Source organism: Oncorhynchus mykiss, chromosome 28, assembly GCF_057628025.1.
Source record: "Oncorhynchus mykiss isolate SJ-2025 chromosome 28, ASM5762802v1, whole genome shotgun sequence".
NCBI classification, from domain to species: Eukaryota; Metazoa; Chordata; class Actinopteri; order Salmoniformes; family Salmonidae; genus Oncorhynchus; species Oncorhynchus mykiss.
Genome location: NC_143049.1, coordinates 7,226,989 through 7,243,504, shown reverse-complemented (window position 1 = coordinate 7,243,504; position 16,516 = coordinate 7,226,989). Strand labels below are relative to the sequence as shown.

Sequence of the window (16,516 nt, the reverse complement as noted above, 5' to 3'; positions counted from 1 at the left end):
GTGACGACAACTCACACTCATTCTTATGTTTAATAGATAGGCTTACAATGATGGCAAAAAAAAAACATTTGAGAGTGCGCTGACTAGAGGTTGACCGATTACAATTTTTCAACGCCGATACCGATTATTGGAGGATCAAAAAAGCCGATACCGATTAATCGGCCAATCTTTATTTATTTATTTGTAATAAAGACAATTACAACAATACTGAATGAACACTTATTTTAACTTAATATAATGCATCAATAAAATCAATTTAGCCTCAAATAAATAATGTAACATGTTCAATTTGGTTTAAATAATATATGTGCCATGTAAGAAAGCTAACGTTTAAGTTCCTTGCTCAGAACATGAGAACATATGAAAGCTGGTGGTTCCTTTTAACATGAGTATTTCTCTCTATAAGATTTGTATTTCATATACTTTTGACTATCGGATGTTCTTATAGGCACTTTAGTATTGCCAGTGTAACAGTATAGCTTCCATCCCTCTCCTCGCCACTACCTGGGCTTGAACCAGGAACACATCGACCACAGCCACCCTCGAAGCAGCGTTTCCCATGCAGAGCAAGGGGAACAACTACTCCAAGTCTTGGAGCGAGTGACGTTTGAAACGCTATTAGCTTGGCACCCCGCAAACTAGCTAGCCATTTCACATCGGTTACACCAGCCTAATCTCGGGAGTTGATAGGCTTCAAGTCATAAACAGCTCAATGCTTGAAGCATTGCGAAGAGCTGCTGGCAAAACACAAGAAAGTGCTGTTTGAATGAATGCTTACGAGCCTGCTGCTGCCATGCATCGCTCAGGCAGACTGCTCTATCAAATCATAGACTTAATTATAACATAATAACACACAGAAATACGAGCCTTAGGTCATTAATATGGTAGAATCCGGAAACTATCATTTCGAAAACAAAACGTTTATTCTTTCAGTGAAATACTGCACCGTTCTGTATTTTATCTAATGGATGGCATCCCTAAGTCTAAATATTGCTGTTACATTGCACAACCTTCAATGTTATGCCATAATTACGCAAAATTCTGGCAAATTAGTTCGCAATGAGCCAGGCTGCCCAAACTGTTGCATATACCCTGACTCTGCGTGCAATGAACGCAAGAGAAGTGACACAATTTCACCTGGTTAATATTGCCTGCTAATCTTTCTTGTAGCTAAATATGCAGGTTTAAAAATATATACTTGTGTATTCATTTTAAGAAAGGCATTGATGTTTATGGTTAAGTACACATTGGAGCAGTCCATTTTCATGAATGCGCACCGCATCGATTAGATGCAACGCTGGACACGCTAGATAAACTAGTAATATCATCAACCATGTGTAGTTATAACTAGTGATTATGATTGATTAGGTTTAATGCTAGCTAGCAACTTACCTTGGCTTCTTACTGCATTCACGTAACAAGCAGGCTTCACGTGAGGCAGGTGGTTAGAGCGTTGGACTAGTTAACTGTAAAGTTGCAAGATTGAATACCTGAGCTGACAAGGTAAAAATCTGTCGTTCTGCCCCTGAACAAGGCAGTTAACCCACTGTTCCTAGGCCGTCATTGAAAATAAGAATGTGTTCTTAACTGACTTGCCTCGTTAAATAAAGTTGTACAAAAAAATTATATATATATATTTTTTTTAAATCGGAGTCCAAAAACACCTATTTCCGATTGTTATGAAAACTTGAAACCGGCCCTAATTAATCGGCCATTCCAATTAGTCGGTCGACCTCTAGCGCTGACCCTGTTGCTAGAGGGGGTACAGAGCTGGAGGTTGAATGTTTGAAGGGGTACATGACTATAGAAAGTTTGAGAACCACTGGTTTAGCTGATAGTGGTTAAAATAAGGACTGCAGCCACAGATTAAGTCATTAGCGAGTGGCAAATGTTTTGCCTTGTGTGTATGTCTGTGTGTAGGAACAGTCTGAATGCTTTTGTTTTTGGGTGGTAAGCTGCTACATAATACCTCACACGCTAACATAAGCTGAAAGTGCGTTCACCGCACAAAATATCTTGAGCAATTCAAGCTCTTCGTTGTCTTGTCAGATGCGTGTGTGCTCGTGCACATTTGTTTTTGTGCCTGTGTGTTTGGCAGTGTTTATTTGAGTGATTTGTTCTGTAACACAGTACTGTAGTAACATCATATGTAGTCTAATTGTTGTCTCTTAAAAGCCCTATATTCCAACCCACCATGTCTCTGTGTTCCCTTAGCCTCCATATACAGCTACTTAATTTCACACACATCACCATGTCTCTCTGTTCCCTTAGCCTCTATATACAGCTACTTCATTTCACACACATCACCATGTCTCTCTGTTCCCTTAGCCTCTATATACAGCTACTTCATTTGACACACATCACCATGTCTCTCTGTTCCCTTAGCCTCTATATACAGCTACTTCATTTCACACACATCACCATGTCTCTCTGTTCCCTTAGCCTCTATATACAGCTACTTCATTTCACACACATCACCATGTCTCTGTTCCCTTAGCCTCCATTTACAGCTACTTAATTTCACACACATCACCATGTCTCTCTGTTCCCTTAGCCTCTATATACAGCTACTTCATTTGACACACATCACCATGTCTCTCTGTTCCCTTAGCCTCTATATACAGCTACTTAATTTCACACACATCACCATGTCGAAACATTGACTTTCTTCAGATGTATCAGATGGGAAAAAGACAACAGTTGACATAACTGTTCATTTTCAGGTCCCATGATAATATGACCTTATTTATTTACTATTTTATGGATTACTTCCTGTGATGGATTTTGTTGTAGTTGATATTGTGATGATGAGGAGACTTGCTGTGAGACAGGCTGTGTTAGAAGCACTGAAACTTAGTGTAAGAGTCCAGACTGTGTGGAAGGATGTCCGAAATCAACTGCTAGCCCCTAAACTCTATACACTTAGATCTGAAGGAATTGTATAAATATAACCAAAATGGTTACAGCTCCACCATGCCTTTTAATTTGCTAGTTGGATTGTCTGCCATATTGCTTAAACCTTTCCAATCCTGTCAGATCTACAAAAATACATAGAGATTAGGGTCTATGGGTTGATTTGAGATGTTTATTAATCTGCTGAGCAGACATTGTGGAAGGAGATGCCTAATCTGAAAGTGCTTGATGTCACTTCCTTCCACTAAGCACCTTCAATTTCCTGATCTGTATTGCTGATCTGCTAGACCTCAGATTGGGAGAGTCACTAATTACGTGCTACATGGAAACCAATCTGTACTTAGATAGCTACAGGAAGTACCCTCTTATTGGTTCATCCAACCTTCCTCTTTTTAACATCACCCAACCTGGAGCACGTGTTTACCTATTGTAGCCAATTTGGAGGTGCTAGTTTCTAAAGTCTTCCTCTCCGAGTGTGTTTTATTGAAATGGCGGAGCCTGTCAATGCCAGGGGCCATCCACAAGAGACTGTTGTTTTTGCATGAAAAGATGGTTTGTTTTCAAGCACTGAGACCTTAGGCTTAGTTTGTAGGCCAGAATGTTCCAATACAAGTCGAAAGGTTTACAAGCCTGGTGGAAGAGGTGGAATACAACGTGTGGTGGTACTGACCTGAAGGCCTGGGTTTGAAGCCCCCTGGTGTCAGATCTAGGTAAACCCCACCCCAGCTCTTGAGGCCTGTAGCCACTAGTTCTCTTCCTTTGCCTTGAACCAGAGAGTGACTTAGACCTGGGAAACAAAGTGAACATGCAGTATTCTCTGGCCTGTCAGTGACATTGGTTGGTCTTTACAGTGCTGCAACTCTGGAGTTCTAGGACTGGGGACACCTGTGTTTCGGTTGTTGTTCTCACTGATCTTGTGTTAGTATGTTGTAAACCCAAAGCTTTGCCAGGTGAGTCGCTGTGCTCCAAGGCCCCTGTCTTGTCAGGTTCCTCTCTGTCCTAGCAGAGCCATGATCTGACCCATTCTTATCCATTCTGGGCCAGTCCAAATGAAGGGCCCAGTGCTGCTCAGCCATGGTATAGCTAACCTATGTTATTACACAGGAAATATATTGGATAATCTGGTAGGGTGACCTGTTGCAGAGGTAAGCACTGACTAACTGGCAAGCCTTAAAAACCTCTTTAATTTATTTCAGTGTTTTCAAACAAGTTTAAATGGTTCATCAGCTAATATATTGAAATTAAATACAAAAATTGCATATCATATCAATGGCCAATTGTATTGTCCAATATTATTGTGTCTTGTATTTTAGAAAAGATAAACAAAAAGGTCTTAAATCACTAAAGATGCTACCTTAACGAACAAGAGTTTAGAATGGTTTCGCTGAGGGTTATCTGGTGTCATGGAACTACTAAACCTCATCCAGCTACTTACTGTAACACTTTCACATGATTAGTTCCTCACTCATTTTAAATAAGGAGTAACGTGAGGATTTGTCCATCACCTTTAGAATCATAATTCTTGAATAGTTTGGTATTACAAATGCTTTCCCCTTGTCATGCAGTAGAAGATATTGCATGATATTGCTGTTCCTATAGCATAATCCTTTTGGATCCTTGTAGAACTCTGTGGAAAGGGTTCTACATGGAACCCAAAAGGGTTCTTCGAAGGGTTATTCTATGGGAACAGCTGAATAACTCTTTTAGGTTCTAGATTATACACTAGGATTTTTTTTCTTCTAATAGTGTAGTTTTGGGGGGGTGGGGCATTGGTTCAGAAAAGGCCTAGAAAGAGGAAGGAGGAGGAAGGAGAAGAGGAAGATAGTGGTCAGAGCTGTAGCCTGCCCATCCTTTCTCTGACTGCATCCTTAAATAAAGGTTACCTAAAGACATTGAAATTCTCTCACTCCACCAAAATAAGGACTTGCAGTTCATCTTTGGTTCTCATTGTAATATCTTGGCAACTTCTAACCATTCTTTAAAACAAGGATTGACAGTTAATCTTTGGCGACTTCGAACCTGTGGTCTGTGATACGTGCTGATGCAGTAAACCTGCCGACAGTGCAGCTCTCGTGCACTGAATCAAATCCTATCCCTCCGTTTACTCTCTAGTCCACCTGACATGGAAAAATTGTCTTCTGTGAAATGGGGGAGATTAGTCCCTGGCTGTCCCTTTGTTTTGGAAATACCACTGAAATACTAAAGAACAAACCATAACATCTCTGTTATCAGGGGATTTGATGCCTCCTGCTGGTTAATCTTTGAACTGCATCAGAACATGAGAAATTCGATGTTCTTTTCTTTCTTTTACAAGTACAAAAATACAATAAGTGTACTGGACAATTTATTGGTGCCTCTGCATTAGCATTATAAATGACAATATGGTCAGGATTGTATGTAAAGATCAGACATTTATTTTATATTCTATGATAGGCCAGCATTGCAAAAAGATCAACAAGAACACTCATGAGAAATAAAGGTGAGAAGTAATGGTGAGACATAATTTGACAGAACATACATAATTAGATCCATGTGCCTGATATAGGCACCCGGCCACCCTACAGTGTGCAGGACCCATTGATTTGTGTAATTTGTAACACTCATCTCCTGTCCGAATGCTTTTTAAAAAGTTTTTATAACAGAATGTGATATCATATCACGTGAAAGTTAATTACTTATGATTCAGGAAATACAACTACAGAGATTGATGGGGAGGGGCGAGGAACCCATATACCCCACTTCAATCAAGCAGGCTTCAGTCACCCACTTGTCTTCAGTCACCCTAAAGATTGAAGAGGGAGACAACAGCTCACACTGGGCAGACAGGTGTCCTGCGATGGACAGCTTGCACAGCTTCCTCACCTATGGAGCTGGATCAAAGGTGATCTCATTGAAGAGGACACCCAGGAGCCTCTCTACGTCGCCTGTAATGTTTTTGAAAAGGGAAATGTTTGTTAAATGGGTAGTGCATTTTATTGTATTTTATGATTCTATCAATTCGTTAATGTAGCAATCTACTCATTCTACAATGTGTTTTCTATTTGTTTTTTCATTCTACAATGTGTTTTTTTATTTGAAATATGCAATATTTGGTTGTGCAGTTTTTGTGAAACTTTTCAATGTTTTTATTTTGAATTTTAGTGTGTGTGAATTGCTCAACTGATGCAGATTTTAAATGAGTAACTATAACCCCCCCCCCAAAATCATCATGACTAGCCCCAATGACACAAGATACAGTGCCTTGCGAAAGTATTCGGCCCCCTTGAACTTTGCGACCTTTTGCCACATTTCAGGCTTCAAACATAAAGATATAAAACTGTATTTTTTTGTGAAGAATCAACAACAAGTGGGACACAATCATGAAGTGGAACGACATTTATTGGATATTTCAAACTTTTCTAACAAATCAAAAACTGAAAAATTGGGCGTGCAAAATTATTCAGCCCCTTTACTTTCAGTGCAGCAAACTCTCCAGAAGTTCAGTGAGGATCTCTGAATGATCCAATGTTGACCTAAATGACTAATGATGATAAATACAATCCACCTGTGTGTAATCAAGTCTCTGTATAAATGCACCTGCACTGTGATAGTCTGAGAGGTCCGTTAAAAGTGCAGAGAGCATCATGAAGAACAAGGAACACACCAGGCACGTCCGAGATACTGTTGTGAAGAAGTTTAAAGCCGGATTTGGATACAAAAAGATTTCACAAGCTTTAAACATCCCAAGGAGCACTGTGCAAGCGATAAGCGAACTGAAAACTGCTGTTCACAAATGCTCTCCATCCAACCTCACTGAGCTCGAGTTGTTTTGCAAGGAGGAATTGGAAAAAATTTCAGTCTCTCGATGTGCAAAACTGATAGAGACATACCCCAAGCGACTTACAGCTGTAATCGCAGCAAAAGGTGGCGCTACAAAGTATTAACTTAAGGGGGCTGAATAATTTTGCACGCCCAATTTTTAAGTTTTTGATTTGTTAAAAAAGTTTGAAATATCCAATAAAATGTCGTTCCACTTCATGATTGTGTCCCACTTGTTGTTGATTCTTCACAAAAAGTTGGGGGGCAAAGTTCAAGGGGGCCGAATACTTTCGCAAGGCACTGTACATCAACTGTAAGACAACAACCACACAATGAAAGGGCAAAATATTAAATTCCTTTTGTGGACAACATTCCTTGGGGCCAGCTGTGTGTTCTAAGACTAAATGTAGGGGGCTTAGGGATGAAAGATAAAAAACATATACTGTAGTGACTCAGCTGTGTTATAGAAAATATACTGTTTACAAGTCAAAGCAGCCACAGTTGCATTATTTGACGTTAGGCCTATGATCTCCAACAATGTTGGCTACCGTGTCAGACACATCAAACTCTGATACTTACATTACGGTCAGCGCTTGCAAGATCCACTGTCAATGATGGCATCCGTATTCAGGACTAGCTTCTTGGCACGACTCATCGAATGTTCTCCCCAATTGGTAAAGCTGCAGCCTGCCCACCCGAAATGAAAAGCAGCCACTGCTATCTGATGTCTTCATACGTTCTGTTTGAGCGAGATACTGGCTTATGGTTTGTTAACAAGACCAAATCAAGGCGTAGGCGCACGTGAGGCGCACGTGATGTCGGTTTTAAGGCAGAACATAATATGTTGATATGACAGGGTGTTTTACACTTCCTGCTTCATGTGACGTTGCATAAAGCCGCAAGTAAAGCCTTGGGTATGCCTGTCCAGAGATAGAGGAAGGAGTATCTGGCCTGCCTCCTGAATCCGTGTGTTTGACATGGGGGTGTGTTTGTGTTTGACATGGGGGAGGGGACCAGTGACTTTATGATCCAACTTTATCAATGTAGAAGCAACAGTCATTTTGATGATGTTCGGGACCTTTAAGTAGAAATACTAAAAAATTAGTGTTAACCAAATGTATAGCACCTTTCATATTGACATACAGTATTTTTAAAGGACAGTCCACACAGAGAGTAGAGTGTGCTAGTCCCAACCCACTGGGCACACACTGGTTGAATCAACGTTGTTTCCACTTCATTTCAATCAAATTACGTTGAACAAATGTGGAATAGACATTGAATTGACGTCTGTGCCCAGTGGGATATCATTTGCTTTGTTTTTGTTGTTCATTTTTCACAAATATGTCTAATACAGTATAACAATGCAGTCATCTTTTCTTCAAATAAGTTAAAAAGTCAGTTAATATCAATATAAAATGTGAAAACAAAACTATAAGAAAAAAACTAAATGCCCCTTTTGAAGAAAAACTTGAGGGAAAATATTGCCCAACTATACAACCAAGGGTGCATTTCAATAGCTTCAAATGGCCTATTCTACTCATCTCCTCTCCTTCACTGATCTGAAAATGCAGGAATACATCTGTTCTCAAGTTTCACATTTGAGCAGATGAAGGAGAGCAGAAGATGAGAGGACATACGTCTTTCTCCGTAGCGTTACTGGTCTCCCCTCTGATTGGCTGAGCCCTTTCCGACACAGTCTTTCATTTCTCCCTTCAGTTTGGCCAGCTGTGTAGAGTGACTGGCCATCGTTCCTTTGACCTGTGACAGGTGCAAGTCTGAGTGTCTCTCCAGCTCTGTCCTGATCCTCTCCAGGTTGTCCGCCAGCTCCCCCAGGCTACCACACTGTCCCTCCACCTGGGCCACTCGACTATCTACCTCCTCCACCTCCCTCTGCACCCCCAGGGCCGTACTCCGGCAGCCCTGCAGCTCCCCAGCCAGTCTCCTCCTCATGCTCACCAGCTCCTCCTTCAGCTGGGCTAGTCGGTGCTCCCCGGCCCCCAGGAGGTAGGCCTGGCGCCCCACTAGCTGGGTGATACCCTGGACCTGGGTGGCTAGCTGATTCTCCCTGTGTGTCCACGTGGTGTTAGCATGGCCCACTTCCTTACTGAACAGGCTAACAGAGTCCCTCAGGCCCTTCAGGGTGCGGTTGACTGAGTTGACTTTGATCTTGAGGAGGGTGATCTCTCCCTGGACAGAGCCTTCCTCGTCCTCCTGGGCAATGCGGCTCAGTAGGGTCTGCAGGGTGGTATTGAGACGGTCCAGCTGGTCAGCATGGGAGTCCAGACGGCCTGACACCTTCTTCTCCACCGCCTCACACTCCGCCACTAGGCCTGTCCGTGCGCCTCCTCCAGGGGGAGTGGCGTGGGAGCAGGAGGAGGTGCAGAGGAGCTCCAGGTCTGTGAGTTTCCTCTGGATGCAGTCCAGGTCTCCTTCCACCCTCCTCCTGACCGACTCAATCTCTGTCTCCAGGGCGGGCATCACCTGACCCTCCAGCAGAGCTGGGGCGGTGGTGTTACTCAGCTCCTCCAAAGCCACAAACACCCTCTCCTCCAGGGACTTCAGCTTGTCCTTCAACAGGGTCTTGAAGCCATCCAGACTCCCAGGCACCTTGCCAACCCCTACGTCCCCAGACTCGGTGACATTGAGCCTGGCATCTATGTCTTCCAGACGGGCCTCTATCAGGGTCTCAATGTGGATGGTCTGGTCAGTGAGAGAAGCCTGAAGCTCCAGCTGGGACTCTTTTAAGCCCTTCACTGACTCCTCCAGCATCAACATCCTCTGCGACAGGCTGTTTACCTGCTGGGACAGTCACATGTCAGGCATATAGTGTAGCAATAAGACATTTTGCAAATATTTTAGTAATATACAAGTTTTAGCCATTTAGCAGATCATATTTCATATTTACATTGAATAACTGTAACCCAATTTTCATGGTGCATTTTTCAAGGTGTGTATGCCCATAACATTTGATGTGGTAGCTACTGTTTGAAGTATTGATGAATTTCTGATGCCTCAATAAAAACATGCCAGTAGCATTGAAAAACACCAAAGTTCATTGGTACCTGTCCACAGCAGCTCTCAGTGAGGGTCAGTCCTTGTATCTGGGCCTGCAGGGTACCCAGCTCCTCTCTCAGTCCAGTTTCTCTGCCGTCCAGAGACTGCTGTATGTGCTCCTGGCCGTTCATGTGTTCATTATGGCACTGTCTCTGGACCTCTCCTATCCTCTCCTCACAGTGGTTCTCCAGGCCAGACAGACGCCTCTCAAAGCCGTCCAGGATGTCAGCGCGGACACCTGCTAGTTTAGCATCCAGCAGCTCCTCCAGGGTGGAGGGAGAGACTGACCCAGTGATGGGCCTGCCAGTCGCAGCTTCCAACAGCTTTTTCAGCTGCCCTTCATGGCCCAGAACCATGCCCTGAGGAAAGACAATGGTTTGGCTTTAGGAACACTTCAAATTATTTGACACTGTAAGTGAATGACATTGTGTGGAAATAGCCCAGTCTCAGAATCTCAGTGTGAGATTCAGAATGTTACCAATTAGCAAAAGTTATATTATTGATTTAGACATCTGCTTGTTTATCTACATTTCCATAAACTAGCATAAACCAGTCTAATAACATTAACAAAACCGTAGCACCCACCTGTATCTCCTCAAGCACATGTCCTTTGGCTTTGAGCTCATCCTTCACCTCTGTCACCCTCCCAGCCAGGTCTCCGAACCCAGGGAGTCCCTCTCCCCCCTCCAGGCCATCTGGGGTCCCGTCTGGGATCACCCCAAAGCCAACAGAGGTGTCTGAAAGACGGGGGACGGTGGAGAGCAGGGAGCCCAGCATATTTTTTGTATCCTCCCGGAGAGAGAGGTGCAGGCGGTCTTCTAGGCTGGCCATCACCCCATTCAGAATGTCCAGATCCTGGGTCAGACGAAGCAGGTCCTCTTCCATACGATCGAGACGGTCTCCACCAACTTTATGACCTAGAGAGAAAGAGAAAACATTATTACATAGGGCAAGGGAGGGAGAAGTGAATCACAGTTTGAAAATATAAATGGGCAAATATTTCACACACTGTCTGGACTCACCATAGTTGGGTTTGCCGTTCCCGGTGGGCAGTTGTCCAGTGGGGATGGGTCTGCTATCAGGCTGATTTGGGAAGGGGCTCCCTGGCTCCAGATTAGCCCCACCAGGGACAGGTTTTTGGATAAGGGGAGGTTGGGGGTGGCCATGGGGGTACCCCTTGATCCCTGGTCGGTGTGGGGCACCCCCTTTGAAGGGGGGCAGAGAGGTGGGTCCATCGTAGCAGTTCTCCCCAGAGTAGCCAGGACAACACCTCCACTCCAGCGCAGTAATTCTCTTATAGCCCACCTTATACTTAGGCTTGTAGAAGGTCCGGTACCTGGAGTGGATGGAGAGGAGAGAGAAGATAACAAGAGGTCAGTGACTATCTTAGAAAGTGAGATGGGAGGAGAGAAGAGGGTAGATCAAAGGATCAAGGTTTGTATAATGATACTGGGGAGGGTATGAACAGTAGATTTGGAGATAAAGAGACACTTTAGTGTGATGATGACGATGATGCATTCTCAGATGAAGGATTGTTACAAGGGTCATTGACCTCACTGAGACTGTTATGTCTTAAGGTGTCTACTCTTCTACTGAAGAATAGTGATCTCTACTCTCTCTTTCCTCTCTCTCTTCTATCTCATTCCCTACATTTTTTAAAAGTAGAAATCCTTTCTCTCTGTGATGTCACTACAGAGGACCTTTGAGAGGCTTCAGTCACATCAGAGAGAATCTGACATCCCAGCTCACACACTCATTACAGAGATGAGCTATAGACACACAAACACATACACACTCATGCATGCACACAAACGGACACAGCACAATTTCACTGTAAACTTATACTGAAAAGGTGGCCTCTGTAATAACCATAATGTGAGTTTGTTTATAATCCACTGAGATGGAAATAAATGGTCAAATTTGACAAGAATCCAATTATTATGAAAACTAGCAGACCATTAACACTTTCCAACCTTTGAGGCCTGAGCAGAGTCACAGAGCCACTGACCACAAACACAGCTGGAAGTGCAGCTGGAGGGACAGTGTGGAGTTAACTAGTAATACAAACTGACACCACCAGAGGGCAGCACATATACATGAGTCCCAATTTATGGTACACCACCTACTTTGTTGTGCCTGTCAAAACTATACGGAAAGTGTACAGCAGTGGGGTGAGTCTCATAAACCACGTTCCCATCCACAGTTCTATGCGAGTCAAGTCATACCATATAAAAACAAATCATGACAGCTGTGATGGAAACAGGAAGTTTCCGTACAACAGATCATTTGTTCTTTCGACATTGTGGGATCTTTTTGTGTCTTTAAAGATTTTTACAAGAAAATATTTAAGCACAAATGTTGATATAATAATTATCATACAGAAGTAAATATGGAGTCATGGTGTGTGGTCCTCCTACTACGACTAGGGATTGGCCTACCATGCAGTTTCTTAGGCTACAGATGAAATAAGTTATGATGAACTTTACAGGGTGGTGAAAGTGCAAGGTGATGATGCTCCTTTCCAATAAATATTACGGGTTTTATTCTAGTGACATGATGATCAATGATTGGCTGCTGTTTTTACAAAAAAAAAAACATTCTGGCTCCTATCCATAATATCATCATCTAAACTAGCCGACCTGCAGACCACTGTGTCCGCGAGATGTTGGCTAGAGCGAAAGTACCAAGACCAGAGTAGACACATTTGCAATTTAAAACTGTTTTTATGGCAAAACTCAGTAGAGGTGAAAATGCGATGGAAACTATTTGAACATTAGATTCTTATTGAGGACATGAACACTTGCATTTCGCATGCGCTACGTAATCACTCGCATATTTTTATCTGCAATGAGCCAGTTTGTTGGAAACACCACTGGTGGGTTTCAGATTATAGAATATTCGCATGAAAATATGTTGCAAACTGGATGGAAAGCTAGTTACTGTCAGTATCTATTATGTACCTGTATGTATTCTCTCTCATGTTACGATAAGTAGTGTCAGAGGCTGGTGGGTCTGAATTGAGTAACTATCAGGGTTGGGGTCAATTCCAATTGAATTTGAAATTCCAATGAAATTATTGAATTCACTCATGAAGTGAAGAATTTACATAGCATTACATTCTAATTTAAAACATCTTCAACTCATGGAATTGGAATTGAATTGTAAAAACAAAACATCTTTGGAATTGAATTAAATTGGAATTGAATATTTTTTGAAGAGTGTAGACTTACATGACGACAGGACACTTCTGCCCCCAGATGCACTTGGTGGTGTACTCTGCCTTCACATAGGTGGCCATGCCGTCCTCAATCGTACACGTAATGTTCTTCTGGACCACATACGCACAGTGGTTTCTGTTAGAGATCGAAAGAGAGAAGAGAACAACAACAAAATACAACATCATCGAGTGCTCAATCCGACGTTGTGTCTCCTGTAGGACTTTGTGTACTAAAGCTGTCTATAACAACATTAGAGACAGTTGCTAATCCAACACACACAGCTGCTTTTCATAACGACCAAGGAATTCAATCATTTTGTACCACACTTTCTGAAAGTTTAGTGATGAAATGTCCAATGACACTTGATTCCCCCATTCAGTGCACTATACTTTAGGCCAAAATAAAATGTGAAGACATGTATGTGTCATTGAGATTTCCCTCATGAAAATAAAACATACTAATCGAGCGATTTATGTGATTTAATGTGAAGTTAATATGTTAAGATAAAATTAAACATGTGACAACATGTTAGCACATGTGAGAACATGATCTCATGTGAAATTGATGTGAAATCCATGTGACAACATGGGGATGCAAAATCTCAACATCTGATAACATCAAACTTCACGTGACAATCACACAATTATTGACTTGATTCCGGGCAACTTGCAAAATGCAGAAATGTATTCTTGCCAATACATCTGTGGTTGATCTCTGTCATGGCCACATACCTGCTGGCAATGCAGGAAATTCCTCTTAATGACATCCTAGAGGTTATGAGTTCAAATCCCAGGTGTGGTTGTGTCCAAGTGTGCTAACCAATGTTGAGGTCAGTTTCATTTACATTCCAGTCAATTCAGAAAGTAAACCAAAATCCACTTTGACATTTTACTGGAATTAGAATTGGAATTTCTGTGTACTTCCTGAATATAGTTCGTTGTTGTATAGTTTGAGTAGCAGGATGTGTACTCAAAGCATGTGCGTACCAATTGGCATGTGTCTTCACTGACATTTTAAAACTCTCCCTGACTGAGTCTGTAATACCTATTTCTGAAATACCTGTTTCAAGCAGACCACCGTGGTCCCTGTGCCCAAGGAAGCGAAGGTAACCTGCCTAAATGGCTACCGCCGTAGCGCTCACGTCGGTAGCCATTGTTGTGTCTTGACTATCATTAATGTGATTGACTGTTATTTTATAAAATAATTACATACCATGTAAAATTATTATGCAACAATTAATTAAGTAATAATCTGGGGCACCATGGAAAAAGTTATTTAACGAGTTACTATCTCCCAACTAAACTATAAAGACAAATATCTCTTACATCAGTCAATTCATTCATTCTTATTTACCTTCAGTCTCATTCTGAATTGCACAAAATCCTTGGATGTCTGCACGAACCCTAGCATAAATGATGAATCAGCGATATACAAATTGACTTAATTATTTATTTACCAACTAATGAAATAATCACATAGAATTGCATAAACACACGAACAGAATAGCGTACACCTTGATTACTACATAATGTAATGAAAAGTCCCTAGTGGACTAAACCCGATGTGACGGCTTGCAACACAATGGACATGGGTGGGGAAAGATAAAGAGCGGGAAAGACAGAATGGATCCACTAGATACAGTTGATAACTACGCTCATTCAAAAGAATTCCAAAGTACACTGCTGTTCAAAAGTTTGGGGCCACATAGAAATGTCCTTGTTTTTGAAAGAAAAGTTATTTTTTTGTCCATTTAAAATAAGATCGAATTGATCAGCAATACAGTGTAGACATTGTTGATGTTGTAAATGTCTATTATAGCTGGAAATAGATTATTTTTTAAATGGAATATCTACATAGGAGTACAGAGGCCCATTATCAGCAACGTTGTGTTAGCTAATCCAAGTTTATAATTTTAAAAGGCTAATTGATCATTAGAAAACCCTTTTGCAATTATGTTAGCATATTAATGCCCATGATTTCTGAATGAGATGTTCGACGAGCACATGTCCACATACTTTGGTCATGTAATGTACAAACCTAAAAAGTAACTTCTATTGTTATTACCAACTATGTAAAAGTAGCCTACATAAAGCCTTCAAATAAAAACCTTTCAGCCTGCAGGTCGAAAATATCCCGAAAAAATAAATGCCCTATAAATCACATTGGCTACGCATGGCCTGTCTGCAATGATCTTAAATTAATTTCGGTCTGGCCTGAAGCTTGCTCTAGCAAACTTGCAACATTGTAGAAAATAATCTGGGCCCTCAGAGTTTCCCTTGCCAGTGAGCTCAGGACAGACATAGCTGTAGGCTATTTGCGCAAGGGATAAGAAGTAATCAGGTAGGCCTATTTTATGAAGTTTCCACTGGATCAGAGGATGACATTTTCCCCTTCCCCTTTTGGTTATCGAAAGGGAGAGAGCTGGAATGATCTTTCAGATACATTGAGGAACAATTGTCATTCTCAATAGATGTAAAAACATACTTTGTTTGCTTGCTATTTGAGAAGCTCCACAGCTCCTTAGTGGTGGTGCATTAAGACAATCATAAATACTATCAGATCCCCGAATGGGCCTATAGGCCTACTTCTATGCAAAGTCAGGTGAGTGTAATCAACATTGACAGGAGAGCTGCAAACAAAAGAGAATGAATAAATTGACAAAACTGAAAATTGAATAAAATAAACCAAAACATGTTTCTCATAAGTGTAACATAGGCTGTGCGGTCTGCAAACAACGTGTCCACTCCGACAATGAGAACGACAATAATATATTGAATGCATTTACAGAAATTACCTTAACCAAACAAGTGTTGTAGATTATTCATTTTGTAGAAATGACAGGAATGAATGGTAAATGTACTACTGCTAGTACACAGTACCAGTCAAAAGTTTGAACACAAAAACTCTTGAATGAGTACTTATTTTATTTGTACTATTTTCTTCATTGCAGAATAGTAGTGAAGACATCAAAACTATGAAATAACACATATGGGATCATATAGTAACCAAAAAAGTGTAAAACAAATCAAATTATATTTTTAATTTGAGATTCTTCAAAAAGCCACCTTTTGCCTTGATGACAGCTTTGCACACTCTTGGCATTCTCTCAACCAGCTTCATGAGGTAGTCACCTGGAATGCATTTCACTTAACAGGTAGGCCTTCTTAAAAGTTAATTTTGTCACACCCTGATCTGTTTCACAATAATTCTATATTGTAGAAAATAGTAAAAATAAACAAAAACCCTTGAATGAGTGTTCTAAAACTTTTGACTGGTACTGTATATTTTAGATTCTTCAAAATATTAACCTATTGCCTTGATGACAGTTTTGCACACTCTTGGCATTCTCTCAACCAGCTTCATGAGGAATGCTTTTGCAACAGTCTTGAAGGAGTTCGCACTTGTTAGCTGCTTTTTCCTTCATTCTGCTGTCCAACTCATCCCAAACCATCTCATTTGGGTCGGGTGATTATGGAGGACAGGTCATCTAATGTAGTACTCCTTCACTCTGCTTCTTGGTCAAATAGCCATTA

The 16,516-nt window shown here is 41.4% G+C and overlaps 1 protein-coding gene across 4 annotated transcripts in view; it reads right to left on the bottom strand.

Annotated features, from left to right (window-relative positions):
* Positions 1-5,304: 5,304 nt before the first annotated feature.
* LOC110508396 (EMILIN-3) overlaps positions 5,305-16,516 on the bottom strand; it is a 35,078-nt gene continuing 23,866 nt past the window's right edge. The window contains exons 2-7 of one of the 4 annotated variants that reach the window (XM_090225679.1): positions 12,996-13,118; positions 10,788-11,101; positions 10,351-10,682; positions 9,774-10,124; positions 7,291-9,510; positions 5,305-5,837 (exon numbers count right to left, since the gene is read on the bottom strand). In XM_090225679.1, coding sequence (XP_090081805.1) covers positions 8,365-9,510; positions 9,774-10,124; positions 10,351-10,682; positions 10,788-11,101; positions 12,996-13,118 — 2,266 coding nt within the window. In that variant the 3' untranslated portion in view covers positions 5,305-5,837; positions 7,291-8,364. The remainder of the gene's footprint in view (positions 5,838-7,290; positions 9,511-9,773; positions 10,125-10,350; positions 10,683-10,787; positions 11,102-12,995; positions 13,119-16,516) is intronic. The other 3 variants (XM_090225680.1, XM_090225681.1, XM_090225682.1) reach the window with 3 other exon arrangements.